Here is a 21,477-nt window from a genome sequence, read left to right on the forward strand (position 1 = left end):
TTATATATGACACAGTAGAATGCATTACAGTTCTTATTACACATATAGAGCACAATTTCTCATATCTCTGGTTGTATGCACAGTATATTCACACCAATTTGTGTCTTCATACTTGTCCTTTGGATAATAATGATCATCATATTCCACCATCATTAATAACCCCATGCTCCTTCCCTTCCCCTCCAACCCCTCTGCCCTATCTAGAGTTCATCTATTCCTCCCATGCTCCTGCTCAATATCTCACTATGAATCAGCCTCCTTATATCAAACAAAACATTGGCATTTGTTTTTTTGGGTCTGGCTAACTTCATTTAGCATTATCTTCTTTAACTCCATCTATTTACCTACAAATGGCATGATTTTATTTTCTTTTATTGGTGAGTAATATTTCATTGTATATATATGCTCTATTTTTTTATCCATTCATCCACTGAAGGGCATCTAGGTTGGTTCCACAGTTTAGCTATTGTGAGTTGTGCTGCATAAACATTGATGTGGCTATGTCCCTGTAGTATGCTGTTTTTAAGTCCTTTGGGTATAAACTGAGGAGAGGGATAGCTGGGTCAAATGGTGGTTCCATTCCCAATTTTCCAAGAATCTCATACTGCTTATGTGGACTTTATAAGTAACAAGTTCCACACAAATACAGAAAGGAAAAGAGGTCAACCCAGAATCTTCAACAAACTAAAAAGACTACAGTGCAACCCAATCAAGGAAAAATCTAACACTCAAGCCAGGAATCTTTTAAGTATTGAACCTCTGTGTTATCTACCCTTTTATCTCCGCCATTTAACACCAAAGCCATCTTCAGTACATGTTTGGAGAGAGAGTGAATGAACAAATGAGAATACAAAACCTTGGCTTTGAGTAGTTTGTGAAACAAACAAATTTCAGTACTATGGGCCATCTACAGGCAATATATTTTTTTCAATCATATCAATCCATTTTCTTACAAGGAAGATAAAAAACATCTACAAAGTGATTTTGTTTCCATATCCAGCAGCCCAGACCTACAGAAGGATCCTTCATGTTCTGAGGATAAGAATGAGGCAGAGGGGCTGGGGATGTGGCTCAAGCGGTAGCGTGTTCGCCTCGCGTGCGTGCGGCCCAGGTTCGATCCTCAGCACCACATACAAACAGAGATGTTGTGTCCGCCGAAAACTAAAAAAAATAAATATTAAAAAAAAAAAAAAAAAAAAAAAAAAAAAGAATGAGGCAGAGAGGGAGGAAGATGGCGGCGAAGGGAGAGCATTACCTCGGTGTACCGCGTCACTGTGCGGGAGAATGACGAGTTAGAACGGCTAAAAGCTATCTTGTTAGGAATTTCCAGCAAAATTGGGGTGCTCCAAAACCTAGAAGAAGGATTTCCATCGCACGAGGATCAGCTACGGGGGCTCAAACGAGAGAGATTTGTCCGCACGGAGGGTCACGCTGCTTATTCAGCAAATCGCCCCGCGGCTAGAGTCTGCAGCGTGCGCTGGGAAACGAGGAGATAGCAACGCAAAGATACAGCGCTGCAGTTTCTGCGGGCTTCTGCCAGCTGTGCAATCACCGTACTCNAATAAACCAACTTAAAAACTCAATTGAGAATACTGCCAGCAGAGTAGAACACTTAGAAGATAGAACATCAGACAATGAAGACAAAGTATTTCAACTGGAAAAGAACATAGACAGCTCAGCAAGACTGTTAAGAAACCATGAGCAGAACATCCAAGAAATATGGGATAACATAAAGAGACCAAACTTAAGAGTCATTGGGATACAGGAAGATATAGAGGTCCAAACCAAAGGAATGAGCAATCTATTCAATGAAATAATACGAGAAAACTTCCCAGACTTGAAGAATGAGACAGAATCCCAAATCCTAGAAGCCTACAGGACGCCGAATGTGCAAAATCATAAGAGATCCACACCTAGACACATTATAATGAAGATGCCCAACATACAGATTAAGGAGAGAATTTTAAAAGCTACAAGAGAAAGGAAGCAGATTACATTTAGGGGTAAGCCAATCAGGATAACAGCTGATCTTTCAACACAGACTCTGAAAGCTAGAAGATCCTGGAATAACATATTTCAAACACTGAAAGAAAATGGGTTCCAACCAAGAATTGTGTATCCAGCGAAATTAAGCTTCAGGATGGAAGATGAAATTAAAACCTTCCACGATAAACAAAAGTTAAAAGAATTTACAGCTAGAAAACCATCTCTTCAAGAATGAGGCAGAGACAGATAAGGTTGATTTCAAGATGATTTTTCTAAAGTATGCCCATTCATTCTCTGTTACTAGGCTAAAAATAGAAAAAGTTACTTAAAAAGAAGAGTTGCTATGAATTTATTCTCTCCTGCAAATATTCTGATACAGCCTACACTATGACATTGGCCAAATTGTCTTAAAAAAATCTCAGCCTCTTCCCAAGCTTCATGACCTGACCAGCACTTTAGCAACTATGCCTTCTGGCTTCCTTTGGAATAACTTGAATATAGATTTTTGTATTATCTGATTATTTGTAAGTTTTCTCATGAATTGATCTTATAAATTGTTTTCTAATTTGGTTAAATCACTGGAAATTGACAAAGGAAAATGAAAAATGTTGGAGAAGGAAAAAAAAAGCTAGGCCTACAGGTCAAAGAACCACCTTTCTGAAATCCAGGCAGCTCTGGAAGTTGAGGCAAGAGGATTGCAAGTTAAGAGCCAGCCTCAGCAACTTAGTTAGCCCTAAGAAACTTAGTGGGATCCTGTCTCAAAATAAACAATAAAAAGGGTAGGAATGTGGCTCGGTGTTTAAGGGTCCCTGGGTTCTATAAATAATAAGTGAAAATTAAGAAACCACCTTTCTAAAGTACCAAGAAAAGTTTTCCAAGAATTAAGTCTTTTTTTTTTCTTTTTGATTTCCAGGTGTTCAGTTATGTTAAAAGTACTCAGAGTGCATCAAAGGAACCAATTTTCTGTTCTCAAAATCACCAAGGCTTTTCTCTTAGCAATTTGGGAATATGTTTCTGAAAGGAGGAAGCTGTTTAGTAACCAAAAATGCAAATATGCCAACACATTTAAGAGCTGTGATCCAAGGTCTCTGTTTTCAAAAAACCCACATTTATCATTTACCATTTGGCATCATGTTTCTTTTTTTTTTTTTGGCAAAGCCAAATAAAAAATAAATTCTGTGATGACTTCTTATTTCTCCTGGAATAAAGATAAAATTGTAGAATATTATCTCCCATAAAATTATAGATTCCTCACTAAAATTGGAATATAAGAAATAAATCCAGTTTTCTGATAAGTGGAAAGCAGAAGATTCATGGGGGCATTTCTGCAATCTTATGTCTACTCCAGGCCCACCCTGTCCTGCCTGGCCTAACTTCCATGAGCAGACATGGCCTCCGCTCCCAAGGGACAGGAATTAATGTGATCATGGAGCACAACTATCCATTCATAGCAGCTTATAGCCTCCCAGTTGGAAGGAAAAAGAGCACTGTCTGAAAATTGTGTTTCAAAAAAAGTTTTTAAATGTTAGCATTTATTTATTGGAAAGATTGTGTAAATGGAGAATTCTAAGTTATTTTATCTTGGAATTGTAGATTGCACCTGGCTCTTTTACCACATGTGACTGAGGCCCATGCCATCCCTTTTTGTCTCTGAGTTTTCCTTATTCCAACACAAGAAAAAGATATATCAGGTGTCTTAAGAATTTTCTGTATATTCAGAGTCATTGAGGATTCAAGAAATAAAATACAAAAGAAAAAAAGCATCTTTTATATAAACAAATAAATAAATTACAATAGAGTAAGTAATGAATTATAAATCTCTTACAAAATTTATAATACAAGAACTATATAAAAAGCACAGTATAAGTTATAGCAAAGACCTATGATAAAACCTATACACACAGAGATATATATATTTTTTATATTTATTTTTTTAGTTGCAGTTGGACACAATACCTTTATTTTTTAATTTTTATGTGGTACAGGACCCTGTACCTGCTAGGCAAACACTCTACCACTGAGCCACAACCCCAGCCCAAGAGATGTACATTTTTTAAAAGAAACCTACTGTCATAAACTGACCTATTACTATCTAATTCATATGCAAATTTCCTGTATTTCAGATAAGAATAACTACAACATTTTATTTTATTTTTTGATCTGGGTGTTCTTATTTCCAAGGTGTAGCTAGTGAGATTTGCAACATTGAAAATCCTGAGCACTCTAACAAAACAGAAAGCAGACCAGAGACAATAAATTTGAATGAAGTGTGTGATCCCCAACTTAAGACAGGTTCCAGGGTTCACAGTGAAGTGCAGGAAATCTGGGTTTGGGTCAGCGGGTCCTCTGGGAACTCACAAACAATTTACATATATGTTTATGAAATCATCAATCACTGCCACTCACATGTCCTTTTGGTTGGAGACTATCACAAGAAAGTGTTCCAGTGTTGGGATTTCAGACAAGGGAGAAATTTACAAAACTGAAGGGCAGTAAGTGGCCAGGAGAGAGCACTGTGTGGGTCAATGGAGCATGGAGTTCATCCTCTGCTGACCTTCATCGCCTTCTGAAGAGTGTGATAGTCACATACTTTACCTACATAAAACCTGGTTGGGATCCAGGCCATCACAGAGAAGAAAAGACTGAGTTGTCTCAGATTCTTTTTAAAAGAAATGCTATGTTACTAAGAACCAAAGAAAACAGCATTTTTTCACAAGAGAGGCAGGAAGAGGCACTAGAGTAAGAACATGAAAGGTAGGTGTGTACCTGCCTCTGAGGTTCAGTAGCTTGAGACAAACCATTTAGCCTTTGCCCTCTCCAGGTGCCTGGTTCCTCATTTGAAGTGGGGACATTGGACTAAATATAACCAGAGGAACCTCCTTGTTCTAATACCTGTGAACCTGGGAATGACAGCATTGCAGAGTCCATGTGGTTGCATAATTATGAACCCAGCTGAGGGATGATAATAAGAAGTTCTTGTAAAACCACCCCTGTTTTTTTCTTTAACCAGGTATTGAACCTATCCCTTAATTACTGAGCCACACCCCCCAGTCTTTTATAAAATATTTTATTTAGACACAGGTTCCTGCTAAGTTGCTTAGGGCCTTGATAATTCGCTGAGGCTGGCTTTGAACTTGCAATACTCCTGCCTCCACCTCCTAAACTGCTGGGATTATAGGCATGCTCTGACTTTGTGAGATGTGGCTTCATCAGATGTGACAACATTATTGACTATCAGGTAAAAGATACCATCTTTTCTCGCATCTGTCTCCAAGTGGGAGTTGAGCTTGTCTTGCTTGTAATTCTTTGCTGGGCCATAAAGGATTTCCCTCTGGGGCTTCCCTTCTTTCAGTTGGTACCAATTCACAATGCCCTTTTGGAGAGGGACCTCAAAGAGCTTGGTGTAAAGGATTATGGTAGCCCCACTCCTATCCTGTACTTTACATGGGAACCACCATTGCTGAGCACCCGAGATTCATGATCTGGAGAACCAAACACAGTCTGGCTGTGTCCATATACTAGGTGGCCCCCATACAGACATCCTCCCCCAACCCTTTGTCAGTAGCTCCAAGACTCTCAATACCTAAAAATGACCAGGATGTTGTTCTGAATCAAGGGGGATGAGCAGATGGGACAGAAGGCATGGGATTCCCAAAACAAAAATATTTACTATATGGCTGTTGAAGGAAAAAAAATTGTCAATTCCTTTATTAGAAATATTAAAAGATTGAAAATATTACATTTTATCTGCACTTGATTTTATATCTAATGCTTCTTCTTTTTGTAGGTCCAAGTTTTTGAACCATATAATTGTTTTGCCTCACCAACATTCTCCTTAATAGTTCTATAGAGTCAGTCTTCTTGCAACAGATTCCCTCTATATTTGTTTTTGTCTGAGCATTTCTATGTAATACCTTTTTCTTTCAATACTTTGCACTGAATTTACTATGAATTTTATTTATGAATGTAAACATTCAAATAAGTGGAAAGTTAAATATACTGTTTTTTAATTAATTTGGAATTTGCCATGTGTATCAGCTTCAGAGATGACAAACATCAATACATTTTTCTATCAAGAAATTTAAGATGACATTAGACAAATTGAAGAGTTTGAATAATCTGAATGAGGTGAGTTACTAGTTGTCCTGGACTGTGAAGTCTGTCCCTTGAACCTCCTGGCATTTAACCCCTGTTCCTCAACTGCAAAGTAGGTTGCTGTAACCTGTGAATGTGGTGAAATGAGATTCTGGCTCAGTTGCTCTGAGGTAGAATTAAATTTCTGTATGTTTAAGAAGTTATTAGGGCAAACAGCTACTGCTGGTTCTCAAACAACACTTTGAGTATTAGTCTAAATAATTTCATTTTTCTAATATGCAATAATAACCCACATAACCAATAAAATACCTCAATTATTAAAAATTAGGCCCCATCCAATTTTGTTAGAATGTTATGTGTATTATTGAGTCAGTAAATTTCAAGAGTTCTTGCTGGTTAATATGATTGCATTATAATTTTTTAGTAAAGAAATTGAATCAAAGGTATGTGAAATAATTTATCCAAACTCTCTTAGTTAACTTTGGGAGGTTGGATGTTCATCAAAGGGTCAGATAAACATTAAAAAACATGGAAAAATCAAGTAATTATCATTTATTAATGGACCCTAGGACACAGATTAAAAAAATGCTTTCTGGGGCTGGGGTTGTGACTCAGTGGTAGAGTGTTTGCCTAACATGTTTCAATCCTCAGCAAGGCATAAAAAATATGTAAATGAATAAAATAAAAGTTGCAAAAAAAGCATTTAAAAATGCTTTCTCAAAAATAAATAAATATTATAGGCTCCAGGCGTCTGTTGCAACTACCCACCCATGGCACTCTAGTACAAAAGCACCCATAGGCAATATGGCAAATGGGAAAGGCTGTGTTTCAATGAATCTTTATATACAAAACTGGGGTTGTTAGTAAGGGGCATAGTTTGCTAAACCTCTACTCAATGGTAACTACTATTACCATAAAAGGTTTATGTAGGTTTTTTTTTCTTAGATTTACAGAGTAGGACCTTGATTATTTTGAAAATATAGGAAATTTAAGTGTGCATATATGCACTGGTATATAGTTTATGTAAATGATTTGTTATAAATTCATAAATTGATAAAATATTCAGTCTATTATGTAGACACATTTAAAAGAAACAGAAGCTTTTCATTGAAATGTGTAAAATCTGTGAAATAAAAAAAAAAGAAATTAAAATCATCCATCCTTGCAATATATGTTGGCACTCTTATCTGTTGCCCTGGAAATTGCTCTGGTTGCTTCAACTGCCCTAGACCAACTTCAAGCAAAGAAGAGATATTCCCATGAACAAATAATATTTGAAGAAGGTCCAAAAAAGAATGACTTCTTTCTCTCCTGGAGACTAAAGTGATGGGGGCCGGTAACTCACAGCCTAGAGTGGATACAGGACGACTGCTTTCAGGAGTGGCATCCATCTGCCAGGTTGGCTGCCCAGGGAGAAGGTGAGAAAGGGAGGGTCCTGAGAGTTGAGATCTCAGGTTAGTGCTGGAGGGTGTGGCTGTTCTGGTGTCTCAGAGAAGAGGAGGGTTGGGTGATTTTGTGAGTTCTCCATGATTTTCTCAGTTATGAGCAGTGCTGGGGTTTCCTGCACCACATGAGCTGAGCAGATCAGGTAAGTGTGTTAACTGTCTGCATATTAAAGATATCCCTGGTATTCATGTCTTCATCTGGGTTTTGGGGAAAAATGATTCTATTACCCACATACCCTTTCCTTCTGCAATTTCACACTAGAAATATTGCAGTATATACACTATAATATATATTTATATACTATAAATATATAATAGTATAGTGGGATAAGTATCAATATCCTCAGTTTAGAAATGTTGAAAGCTGTTATTTGAAGTAACTTGTCAGATACTGTACACCTAGTGGGAATGAATATTGGGAGATAAATCCAGGCATTTCTGTCGAAGTACCTTGGCTTTATTAAGACACTTTGCAGGAATAGAACCACACATGTGCTGCTTGCTTTAGAGCAAGGACAAGCACTGAAAAGCAGTCCCTGCCAAAAATGCATACTCTATCTGAGCTGTGTGGGAGCATGCCACTCAGTGGTCATGTGGGAGATTTTCAGTGCCCTGAAATAACAAAGAGTTGTTTTGGTATCGGGCAAGTTATTTTGCCTCCTTTTCCCACTCTGTGAAAAGGATGCCAGGTAGTTGCTTCGTGTGTCAGTGTAATCCTGTAAGCAAAGTATTTAGTATAGCCATAGATACATCGAAAGCTCTCAAGAAATGTGCATTATGATTGTTTAACCTCAAAATTGGACAGGTGTAGTAGGTAATCTCTTCATGCAGTGGAAATTGCAGGTTATGACATGGTCCTAGAGAATCAGGTGGTGTATGTGTGTTCCCAAAAGAAGAGGCCTGAATTGGCCCAGGGCATAGGTTGAATCTAAAGGCAAGACCAGTTCTGTGACTTCAGAATTTTTTCTGAAGACACAGAACTGGTCTTGCCTTTAGGTTCAAGACAGGGTGTTGGGAAAAATAAGTCAAGGAACACGTGCAATCATGCTTGGAGAGACAAACCCAGCCCTGACTCCAGGCAAAACGCAGGTTCAAGATTGCTAATTGCTCCCAGGATCTTGTAGTAGTCAGGCCTATGGCCACAATGAGATGGCAGTTGATATGGAAGGAGGAGACTTGGCTCTGAAAGGAAGCTATGGGTTCTTGGGCTCTCAGACCAGACCCAGTCCCTGAGCTCCTAATCTGGGGGAGCTCCTAATCTGGGGGAGCTCCTAATCTGGGAGAGCTCCTAATCTGAGAGAGCCAGGCTTGTGCACTGCAACTGAGGTTCACTTTCCCATGTCTCTAGAGGCAGTCTTTGGAATTTCCTGATTTTGTGACTGGGTGGTCAAATATAAAGCTAATGGAATTTTTTAATAAAAGAATATTATGGCACTATCATTTACACCTCCCATAGACATAAGGCTGAAATGTGGTGTTAGATATTAACAGCTGTGCCAACATTGGCAGAGAAAAATGATCAGTAGAAAGAGATGTAATGTAGATGTTGAGCAATGTGGTGGTGAGAAAGTAGCAGGTTTTATTTTTTCTGTTTTTTTTTTCTATTTTTTCACAATTTTTCAGATTTCCAAGTATAGGAAAATATTTCTTTGGGGGATAAAAATTTATTGCAACCAAAAGTGTTATAAAAATAGGTTTTAGATTTTGTTGTCAGTATTCACAACTATTTCTCTCAATTGTTTCTATCATCCTTATTAAGTACTTTATATATTCTGCACCAAACCTGCAGCCACACACACTCTTCTGGAACATTTTTTTTTCCCTTTCCTCCACTAGTCTTTCTGGTATAATACTCTCCTCCAGATGGTGTAGGGTATATTCATGTAAGTTAAACACACAAATCAAAAGTACTTGGGGGGGGCTGGGGTTGTGGCTCAGCAGTAGAGCCCTCACCTAGCACACGTGAGGCCCTAGATTTAATCCTCAACACCACATAAAAATAAATTAAAAAATAAAGGCATTGTATCCAACCACAACTATATATATATAAAATATTTGGGAACCATTCTTGGGCAGCATGCAGTCCAGGAGGAGCCAAAGTGGGCCTTCTTACTATCTTACTTTGTGTTGTCTACAGATAGAAAAAATTTTGTTCTCTTTAAATACTGAATAACTTTCTGGAGATTCTTCTGTGTTTGTGTGTGTGCGTACACGCTTGGCCAAGGATGAGAGATAGCAGTAAGGGAGTTTGGTCGTAGGGTGCAAATGGAGGCAGGAAATAACTCTTAGAGGAGAATGGGATAGATACAGAGTGGTTGTTAGGTTTGGGCTCATGGTTTCCCTTTGTTCAGAGTACAGTGAGGTCAGGGGCAGGAAATGGGATGAGGGCTGATCCCTATCTATGTACCAGGAGCAGACAAAGCAACATTTTGAGTACAGATAAAGGCAGGTCTGAACCACTGTGCCAGTCCAGTAGGCACAGTAATACACAGCAGAGTCACTTTCCTCCACATTTCGTACTTCTAATTTGCATTTCCCATCTGGGCCTTTATAAGCATCATATTTCCCTGAAATGATTCCTGAGTCCACCACAACCTTGCAGTTTAAAAAATTATAGTAGAGAAGGTATCTTGGGACCTTGCCTTCCTTGAATTGGTACCAGTTGATGAATTTATTTGTTTCACGTAAATCACAAGTGATTGGCACATGTGATCCAGGTGAATTTGTGACTAACATCATTCTTCTCTCCAAACTGGAAGATGTGTGACTTCCTGGAATGGTAACAATAATAAAAATTAATGGCAAAGAGGTAATGGAATTTTTTGTATGGCCTCTTTACAGGAAAACAACATTCCATGGGCATCTGTGCCACATACTCACCAGGAGGCAGGATGGCTAGAAGTAGGGCCAGAACCCACAGCTTGCCTTCTTTCCTGGGGCTTACAAGGAAAAGGACCAGATGATAAGAGGAGAAGAAAGGCCTTCCAACAAATCCTGCTCAAAATTGTAGTGATATCTCCAAAAGTGACTTACAGCTTATCCTCCTGAATGAGTCACAGGCAAGGAGAAGTAATAGAGGAGCTTCCTGAGAAGACAACCCAACTGTTTACCAGAAGGGGTTGGGCTGAGAGAAGCCCCTGCCTCTCTCCTTCTGCCCCCTTCTCTAGCACCACCCTGTGGCCACCAAGTGCAGGTCCTCTGCAGAAGAGGAGAAGCCAGGAAACTGGAAAACTCAGAAGTGAAGCAGATTGAGTACATACATGGTGGGGAGGCAGAGCCCAAGATGAAAATGTTTTCTTATACAAAAAGGTCTGCCTAAAGTTTAGAGTTTTGAGGTTGCTGCTGCCGCCATTATCTTGTCCTGATTAAAAAAACTTCTTTATTATGGCCTGAACCACCTTCACTTACATCAGTAAGTTAACTTTGGGGCAAACATCAACTGAAAATCTGATAAGATTGATCCTACCTTATTAAAAGACTCTGGGGATGTTGACTGCACATGACACTACTCAAACACAACTGGATGTGTGGAAGGTGGGAGTCAGTACAGGGAAATGAAGCTACCATAGAAGCAGAGGTCTTAGGTCACATGCAGGATGACTTTGCAGGTCCCAGCATGCTCCATTGTCTAACAGTTCATATCATGATCCTTCCTCTGTTCAGGGAGACTGAGTCTGACCTGTCAATTAATAATTGAAGGAAAGTCACATGCTGGATCCTAATGGAAAGAATGCTTGGTATGTCGAAATAACACAACTTTAGTAAGGAAAATGCTTATGTCTCAGGAGGGGAGTTGAATCCACATCAAATCTACAGATGAGCCAGATGTCAGGTTACTAATTTTGTCTAAGAAGGAGCATGACTCAGACTCAGACACGCAGGGAGAAACCTGTAGAATGGAGCTCAACCTCATAGAAAGAATGACAGTGAGTATAGAAAAAGTAGAATGAGTATATGATTAGAATGTGCCATGAAGGCAGACTGGGAAAGTCTATACTACCCCTGGGACTGGACAGATTGAGTCCAGGGCTTGAGCACCCACTCTGCAGCATGGATGGGCAGGAGAAGTGTGAGACATTTATATTTTATGCTAACATTAGTCTGCTTTCTTCTTCTTGCTGACTCCAGTGACTGATTTATGTGATGTGAATGTCATATGTAAAGCATCACTTAGGCTGAATCTGAAGTCATTTTTCTCTGAAGAGAGATTACTCTGATTCTATGGATGTCTTTCTGCTCCTAAAGCACATTGCTGTTGTCCACATTTAGGTAGACCTGTGCTAATGGCTTCAAGGACATGGGTTTTCCTCACACGTGTAAACTAAGAAAATTAACCTGAAGGTACCAGAATCCTTAAATTAAATACCTGAGAAAAACCAGACATTTGTTATTATCTTGGGGCTTCATGTGTCCTTTGCTCTTTCCATCAGAACAGTGTCATGAGCGGCAGGATGTAGCTCAGGGATACCTAGCACAGATAGTATGCTCAAGTCCTGTCTGGAACCCAGCACCACAAAAGCAAAAGCAAAAAACAAAGAAAAAACCAGAACAGTATCAGAGGAGTGGTGTGGTATCTGAATAACCCTGAGCATCAGATTCCCAACCCCCTCCCACAAAGGATAACAAACTTTTCATATCCAACCCAGAGAACCCAGCATACCACAGCAGGGAGTGCAGGTCCCATCCATGCCTTACCAGTATAAAGGTGGATGTTTCCTTCCACTAGCTGTGGCTTTTTGAAAGTGAGCAAAGTTGGTTGTGGTTTAACTGCCCTCACCTTCTGTTCTAACACCCCAGCCACCCCTGAACTGCCCTAACCAGTAGGGGCCGGTTTGACTCTGAGCCTTTTCCAAGAATCAACCACATTTGACAGAGCACAAAAACAAAAGAAGTCTGAGAAAATAAAATACCATCAGCCACAATAGTCCCCCCTGCAACTCTGTGTCCCCCATAACCACAGCTCTCCCTCTCTGCACTGTTCACGTTCAATGCTGCCCAAGTGCACTGGGGGAGGGGAGGGGCTCAGGGTTGAAACCATAGGAGGGGATGCCTAGTTCCCAGCCAGGGATGTCAGCCCCACCAAACTCTCAGTGATCTCAAAGATTCTTGCCTTCATTTCTTCTATCCCAGGGCAGGGAGGGTTCCATATCTTTAAACAGAGGGACAGAATGTGGCCAAAAGAGGTGGGTTCAGTGCAGGAGCATCACGGAGTAGATCTAAAGTAAATATAATATTTTTTGAGTCTGACTGATCTTATTTTGTTTCCAAATGGGAATCTCTGCTTGTTTTTCAAATAATGCATCTCACAGAAAGTGAAGCTGATTGTAGATGAGCAAAACATTTCCAATATTAAATATAAAGTTGTTTTAATTCAAATTTATAGAAGTTTCTGACTTTCAAATGATTCATCAAAGAAAATAGAAAAATATGCATTAATTTTTCACCCAACTTCCATACATTAAATACTACATTTTGTATCATGTCTTATAGAAATGCAGAGAGACTCAGCAAACTAGAGTCTTAAGTCTTACTATTATTATTAACAGCAAACAATTGTCAAAGGACCAGAGCAAATGTTGCAAAGAGATATAAATAGATCTTAAACATATAAAAAAGATGTTAATCTTCACTCATAACAAGAACGAGAAAAGCAATTAAAACTACAAGATCCTAGTTTTCACCTGTCAGATTAGCAAAATCCTGATGTTTTGCAGCACACTCATAAATTCATATGGATGGGGATAGGAGAGCCATGTGGGGCTCTCCATGGAGGGCAGGTTGGCATTTCCTATCAAAATTACCAGTGTACATATGTGCAGATGGACATAAATGTTTATTTACTATGAGAATATATTGAAACAACCAAGAGACTATCAGAGGGAACAGATGAGATTTAATATTTTAAGGCAAATACCTGTGGCTCTCTAAACATCCCTATGCACTGATCTCAAAAGAGATTTCAGATTTATAAATAAAAAGGAGTGCAGAATAATGTACGTTGTATACTAACTTTATGTAAGAAGGTGAAACACGAATATATATGCATTCACATATATACATATATATATATGAAAGGACCTGGGAAGTCAAAACATTATCTATATGCAGAGAGAGCATCTAAGGCTCAAAGCCCACTTCCCAAAAGAAGCAGTTGCAAATGTACACTTAAAAGGGAAGCAGAAATTCTATTCCATCTATAACAAAGGGAGAAATTATGTTAATTTCAGAGTAGGTCACAGTTTTATTCAAATAAGAAGACAATTTAGAAATTAGTGACAAAACAGTTGCATGATATACATAAGAAGAGAAAACACAAATATACTCAAACCCTTAAGGAAGTCCTCTCACTCATTGGAGGATGCCTTTAGTAAGGGATTCTCCAATGAGTGAGATCCTCCAAAGAAGGTATGCATGCATTTGGTATTGTATTGTTTTGTTATATTAAAAATGGGTGACAAAAAAATGGGAGAGAGAAATATATGATATTGTGTCAATTACATATGTGTACATACACAGACTCTGGGTCTCTCTGGCTTTAAATTATGAGCATCACCTCAAAAATAGTGATCATAAGGGAAAATTTATATTTTCCAATCTATAAACTATACACCATAATTGTTCCTACCTTAAAGGGCTCATAGAAGGTTCATGGAATGCCTGGTTCCTGGTAAAAGCTATGTCCCTGCTTCATTTCACTCATCTTCTCTGTAGATAAGTAAGAACAGTGATCTGTATGTGAGTGTGGTCCCCACTATTTCTAAAGTAGAGTTGTGCTGTCATGCTGCTTCTCACTTTGGACATTCAATTCAGTTTCATTAATTTAAAGTACACATGATTCCAAATAAATCGCTGATATTCATTGTGTCTATTATGAAAAAGAAGCAAAGAAGCCAAGTTGCAAAAAAGGCTGCTTTTGAGTGTATAAAATGGAAGGCTTTTAGTAGTTTCAGGATACAAAACCCTAAGTGCTGTGACAAGCACAACCAAATTTGTGATACTGGCCTGGGGCAATGGGTGATTAGAAAAATGACACACACACAGATATGAAGATAAATGGGTTTAGATGGAGAGCTGCTCTCTGATGAAGAAGCAGTGTCTGAAGAATTATGCCAGCAATCTTTAATTATATATGTCACATTATCCAGTTAAAGACTATGCAAGCATTATTTTTTATGCTCAAGAAAGTTACAGGATTACAAACATCTATGTAGCTTTTCAAAAGTTGCAATGTGAAATGTTAGGAGCTTTGTGTAGCACTCAAGTAGGGCCATGGTTTAAAGTTGCTGTTAAGGGGGAAGGCTTAGGTGTAGCAGAGATAGTGAAACACTGTGGTTGTCTTCCATGAGAATTCCTTTATCCCTGGGATCCTCTATGCCTGAGATCAAGGTCAAATCTGATAAGACTATTACACAGAGTCTCTTTGGGAGGGGCATTACCATAGTAGCTAGACATCCTGTGCTCTTGCAAAGAAACATTCTCAGGCAGTAGCATGGCACAACCAGGAAGTCATCAGAGACCCCCAATCTCAGTCACTGCTCTTCCATTCTCTGTCATCACTGTACACACCTAAACACTGTGACTAGAAACTGCATGCTGTCCCCACCAAGGCTTTGATGATTTGGGCTGGCTGGAATGCCTAATGGAGACTTTGGGTACACTGAGGTTACAGGCCACCATGGGCTTCTTATTAGAATGTGAAATTTGCTCACTGATTTGCTCACTGGTTTGAAAAACCTTTATGCAACAATGACAGAATAATACTTGTGAAAATTGAAGAAGCCTGAACCCAGTGACAAGTCCAACCAGGTCCTAAGCAAACACTTTTCAGGACAATAAGCTATGAAGATAAGATGACTGTGTTGTGCCATCATCTGTTAGGAGCTCTTCCCATTGCCACCAGCAGCTGTTCTTCTAAGCAGACAGAAGGTGACGATGGCCAAGTAGACCACACTCTTGAGCAGCAGGAGGAGGTAGGTCCAGTAGGCAGAGGTGTATGTGAACTGCAACCTCAGAGCATCTAAGAGAAGTCAGACAATTAGTTTCACCCGTATTTGACAGGAAAGGTCCCCTTGTGGGGGAGGGTGCCACAGATGTTTATTTTTGGTGACCTACACTGAAGTGACACCACCCCTACCAAACCCCAAAGGTCAACATCTACCACTCACACCCAAACCACCCAGTGCAAGGCTCAGCTTGCAAGTCAAGTCCATTAACAACCTCTGCAGAATTCACTTGAGGAGCTTCCTAATATTAAAAGTAGGGGTTAGAGTTGTGGCTCAGTGGTAGAGTGCTTGCCTAGCATGTGTGAGGCACTGGATTTGATTCTCAGCACCACATATAAACAAATAAATGAAATGAAGGTCAATCAACAACTAAAAAAATATTTAAACAAAAAAAGTAGGGCTATGTTCTTTGAATCCAGTGAAAGACAAAAGTATGTGTAAAACTAGATTTTTTTATTTTCTTCACCCTCAATATGTCTTTATAGATAATATTCACTAACCACTAACACAATGCCAAACAGTATGCTGGGAAATTTGCATTAAAAGCTTTAGTGTTGGGTTGGAGATGTGGCTCAAGTGGTAACGCGCTCGCCTGGCATGTGCGGGGCACTGGGTTCAATCCTTAGCACCACATAAAAATAAAATAAAGATGTTGTGTCCACCGAAAACTAAAAAATAAATATTAAAAAATTTCTCTCTCTCTCTAAAAAAAAGCTTTAGTGCTGTTTAATATTTATTAAGGTTCCATGATGGCAAGAGACAGTTTTTTTATTCTCATTTTGCAGACAAAGTGAAGACACAGAAAGGAGGAATTTGGTTGATGCATGTATTTGTTAAGTGTCAGGCCCAGGTCATGACCACAGCAATATGATTTTATAGAATACACTGTCATCTACCCTGTGATTCTGCATGTGAAAGTACAGTCAACATCCAACAGGTTAAGTTTAAATACCAGTAGACTTATTTATGGCCTCTGGGCTTTACATGTTGTGAATACAATGGATATGTAGGAACTGTACAACCCAAGAAAATTTAGTGGTCTTCCACATGGATTGTGTAAGATTTTTTTTTTAAAGCACTAGAGAAAATGGAAGAAAGTGGTTAATCCAAATTCCCAGGAATGTATGGTACCTGTACATTCACAAGTGTTTTCCACATATCTCTTATTTTAACTGTGATATTTTGGGATAATTGCCATCAATGTCCTTCAAAGTTTGGAAAGAAATATGTTATCTCAATTATTATTTTAATACAATGGTAGTGAGTCACCAAACCAAGACCATTATTGGTATAATTTCAATTTTTACAGGTTCTACGTTCATACAATCAGAACTAAATAAAACTTGCCATTGGTCAGAAAAGGGCCCTCCAGAAATGTGCAAATGATACCCTGTTCTAAACTAGATGAGCAGTTCCAGCTTCTCCTTGCCTGGGGTGGCAGCTGAGGTTCAGAGACCCAGGGGAATAAGAAACAGGAGAACAATAACCAGGGTTTTTTGCACATGTGTAGGGAAAAAGAACCAGAACCTGCTAAAAAGAACCTATTCTAGACATTTCACACCTGGACTTGTGCCACTCCAATAGTTCTGAGTTTAATATAATTATTGTGAATTGGCAAATTAACAAAGAACTACTTGCAGAATGGAAATCACTCACCCATATTTATGTAACTGGTTATTTAGAGATTGGTGGTATTCTGAACCCATATTCTTACCCTCACTACCATATGGCCATAGGGTCTCAGAGCCTTGGCCTAGCAATTCCTTGCTTTAGGTCTCCTTTTAGAGGAAGAATGTGGAACAGAGCAAGGGTATGAACTCTATCATCTGAGCTGCATTGAAACATCTGGTATAGACATGTAGAATGGGCAAAAAACTTCATTAATTTAAGCTCATTGCCCACCTCTGGAAAATGTGAGAAAACTAGCTGAATCACATCATAGAGGTTTTCTGAGGATTAAGAACAAAAGTGCATGCAGACCCCCATCTCTAGTCTTCTGTATAAAATTACTCTGTGACAGTTCATGTTATTAGCAGCTAGCAAAATACTAAAAATAAACAAACAAATCTGGAAGTAAGTTGATATCATGCTTGCTCCTTTCACTACAGGGAAAAACAGACACACAAATAAATGAAGTCAGTTTGTAAAAATAATTCAGAGCATGCCACTATATCTTCTAATTCACTATCATCCTATCTAAAACAATTTATTTGCTATGATAATACGAGGTCTAAGAAATGATGGATTAACTCTAGATAGGGCAGAGGGGTGGGAAGGGAAGGGAGGAGGTATGGAGTTAGAAATGATAATGAAATGTGATGAACAATATTATTCAAAGTACATGTATAAAGACATGAATTGATGTAAATATACTTTGTATAAAACCAGAGATATGAAAGATTGTGGTCTATTTGTGTAATAAGAATTCTAATGCATCCTGCTATTACATATAAATTTAAAAATTAATTAAAAATGAAAAATAAAGAAATGATGGATTAATTTAAAATTGGACTCAGTCTATTCTGCAACTTTCAGCCATTCTAAATTTTCTACCTTAAGAAAGGAGCTCAAAAATAAAGACGATCATGAGCAGAAAAAGCTGTAGCCTAACATAAGTCAAAGTACACTAAAACCATTTTCCTCTTTCAAAGAAGTAGCATAATGAGTTAAAAAATGAGAACAAATACTAAACAATTATCCATCACCATGTTTTACTCTCTTTGTGCGATTTATGTTTGTGTGTAATATCCACTGACAGAGATACATGAGAATTAATCTATATTAAAAAAAGGTCGTACCTTATGAGTGATCATTGCTGTGTCAGACACTAGGTTAAATGCCTTGTGTGCGTTATTTCATTTAAATACCAAAAAATATTTAAGCCATTAAGATCAAGTTCTCAATTCTGAAAATATTTCAATATAATCAACATGGATGCATTTAAATTGGTCAGAAATCATTATTAAAATTAACCATTACTTCTCTCAAAAGAATGGACCTTTAAAAATACAATTATTTCATAGTTACCATAAGTGGTACACTTATTAATCAATGGAAATTTTGTAGGGGTTCTGCTTCTGAGAACAATAGGACAAGTGATTTAAGTAAACTGAATACTTAAATTATGAATAAAAATTTAAGTATAAAGAATATAATAGACAATCTTCTTGTATTTTAAATATTCTAAGCACATGAGCTATTTGTTTTTTTTTTAACCAGCCAACTTTAGCAGAGGGAATATTTTTCTTCAGTTATTTCTTATGTTAGAAGGTAGGAAAAGTCACATCTCGATTTCTTTGAATAAAACTCGAGACAAGAGTTGCTTTTACCCACTATGACTTTTGGGAGTCATTAATTAATGATGGGTTAATTAAAATGTCAGACTATTTTGCAAAAGCCAGCTATTCTGGCTTTTCCTTAAGCTAGGGAATTCAAAAGTTAAGATGATTAGGAGGGGAAAACGCTACAGCATGAGATAAAGGTAAACATACACTAAAACCTACCATTTTCAACTTCCAGATCAGCTTCTCTGGGATTAATAGTGGTGACAGCTAGAAGAAAAGAGAGCAAGTACTAGTCAATAATTCCTCTATTATTTAAAAGTGTATGAGTATGTGTATACACACAGTTACTCTGCATATAAATAAATAAATATGTATGTGTCTGTCAAGAATAGAGAGACAATCATTTAAAATGAGATCCCCATAATTCCAAAGGTAATTAGGTTCACTGTATGCAATTCAGTAGGTATCATTCTTATACTACGTTTTTGCATACAAGAATGTTGATCTTCCTGGCAGATAACATTTTCCTTTTTATCACAACTGGAGTGTATCATATCCAAGATTGTCTGGTTTTCTGGTGTATTCACAGCTCCTCACCCAGTGTGTGCTCCAAAGTAGGTGATACTCAAATGCACATTCAATGGAAAAATAAACAGAAAATTGGCTGCTTTATAGGATCCAGCACACATGGCTGATACGAAGTGCTAAACTCTAAAATAATCCATCCACTCCCAGAATCAACAGGTAAAGGAAAGAGTCTGATTTAAAGAAATTTTTCATGTAAATACTAGAAGCAGTTGAACCTTTCCACATCATGCATTTCTCCATTATTCTTGATTGGTGCACATGATTTTCTGGAAGTGTGGTGTTTGTGGACATGAGAGAACAACATTCATGAAATTGGTTCCTACTCATTGATCACAAGTTAATGCCTCACAAGCATTATCTTGTTTTAAGTCCTCATTCACAATTAAGTGAGTTGAATTATGAAAGTTCCAATAACATGAATGAGAAAATAAAAGGTAAAGAGTACATTTATCTTTCCAAGATTCCTACCAGTGTGTGGCAGGGCCAGAATTCAAAGGATTTTGAGGGAAACTAAAAGAGGGAATGTGGAAATTACTTTGTAAAAATAATACATATGATTGTGAGAGAGTTATTAGTAGAAATAACATAATCTCTAAATATGTTTAGTATGATTAGAAAATGCACCTATTTTAAATGACAGATACTGAGAGCATTTCAGTACAATTCTTTCTGGGGAGAGAAAAATAGGCAAGTCATATTTCTAAGAGACTGAGTTTGAGAATTTTATTTACCTATGATTAAAAACCAAAACTGAGTAATTTGATGTCATACTTTACCCAATCATACAAACAAATAAATGAATGGATTCCCTTTGTTGAAATACTTCAGAGCATGTCATTGTATCCTCTAATTTACCAATCTCATAACAAGATAGGTAGTTTACTGTATTAGGTTGATGTGAGGAAATGAGGTATACCTTAAAATGCCACTTACTGTATTGTGGAACAACTAGACATTCTGATTTTTCTACCTTAGATGAAGGAATTTCAAAAGTTAAGATAATTAATAGTGGAAAAATGATATGGCATGAGATGAATGCAAACACACTCTGAAACTTACCATTTTCATTTTTCAAGTTGGCTTCTGTGGGTTTCATTGTGGGCACAACTAAAAGCAATGAGAGCAAATAGCAGTCAATTATTTACCCTTATTATTTGATACTTAATGTATTCAATTTGTCCACAGAGACAGGAGTGATACACATTAAAAATGGGAGCTCCACCTTTTCAAAAATACGTGGTTTCTAATTCATTTAATAGTACTCATACATAATGGTTCTGCACATGAAGCTGATGAAGTTTCTGGAATTTATATGTGTCTACGTTTGTGTGTATAGATATGTATACACATATATATGCGTATACACACATGTACATTTTTTAATCAAAACTAGTTCGTTGTTTTCGAAAAGTGAGCTTCACCAATGTTACAGTCTTTTTCCTTTTATCGCAATCTGAATGCACATCCATGACTATGTGCTTCTCCTCTGTATTCACAGATTCTTGCCCAGGAAATTACTCAAAGCAAGTGATCCACAAATACAAGTTCAATGGAATAAGAAGCAGAATATTAGTTGTTTTACAGGATCCAGCAGACACTGCTCACATGAAATGTTGAGCTCAAAAGAAATCCATCCAATCTATGTTGACAACAGAATTATACACATTCAAAGGAGTCTGATTTGAAGAAATTTCTAATCTGAACAGAAGATAGCAGATATACCTTCCAAATCATGTCTATCCCTAATGTCCCTGGTTCATGTGTATCATTTTCTAGAGATGTGATGTTTGTGGGCATGAAGAAATCAATACTGACACAATCTAATACCTGTTAAATGAGCACGGCTGTACCAAGCTCTTGGGTTAAATGTTTCATGTACATGAGCAAAGTAGATTTTAAAAATAATTCATACAAATATAAACAAAATATTTAGTGGACAAATTATTCCACCATTGTGGACCAAAGTAAAATCTTATCCTATAGCATCTTAATTATTCTTAGCCAAAGAACTTTTCCTATTTTAGGAACTCAGCATTTCCATGAAATTCTTTCAGGGTATAGGAAGGTAGGCCAAGT

At 37.8% G+C, this 21,477-nt stretch overlaps 1 gene segment (V, D, J or C); it reads right to left on the reverse strand.

The window, feature by feature from the left end:
- Positions 1 to 12,866: 12,866 nt before the first annotated feature.
- The window catches only part of LOC107146051, a 170,313-nt gene continuing 161,702 nt past the window's right edge, over positions 12,867 to 21,477 (reverse strand). The window contains 3 exon segments of the C gene segment in view: positions 12,867 to 15,543; positions 19,033 to 19,080; positions 20,461 to 20,508. Coding sequence covers positions 15,401 to 15,543; positions 19,033 to 19,080; positions 20,461 to 20,508 — 239 coding nt within the window.

The sequence above is a fragment of the Marmota marmota genome, unplaced genomic scaffold, assembly GCF_001458135.2.
Source record: "Marmota marmota marmota unplaced genomic scaffold, marMar, whole genome shotgun sequence".
NCBI classification, from domain to species: Eukaryota; Metazoa; Chordata; class Mammalia; order Rodentia; family Sciuridae; genus Marmota; species Marmota marmota.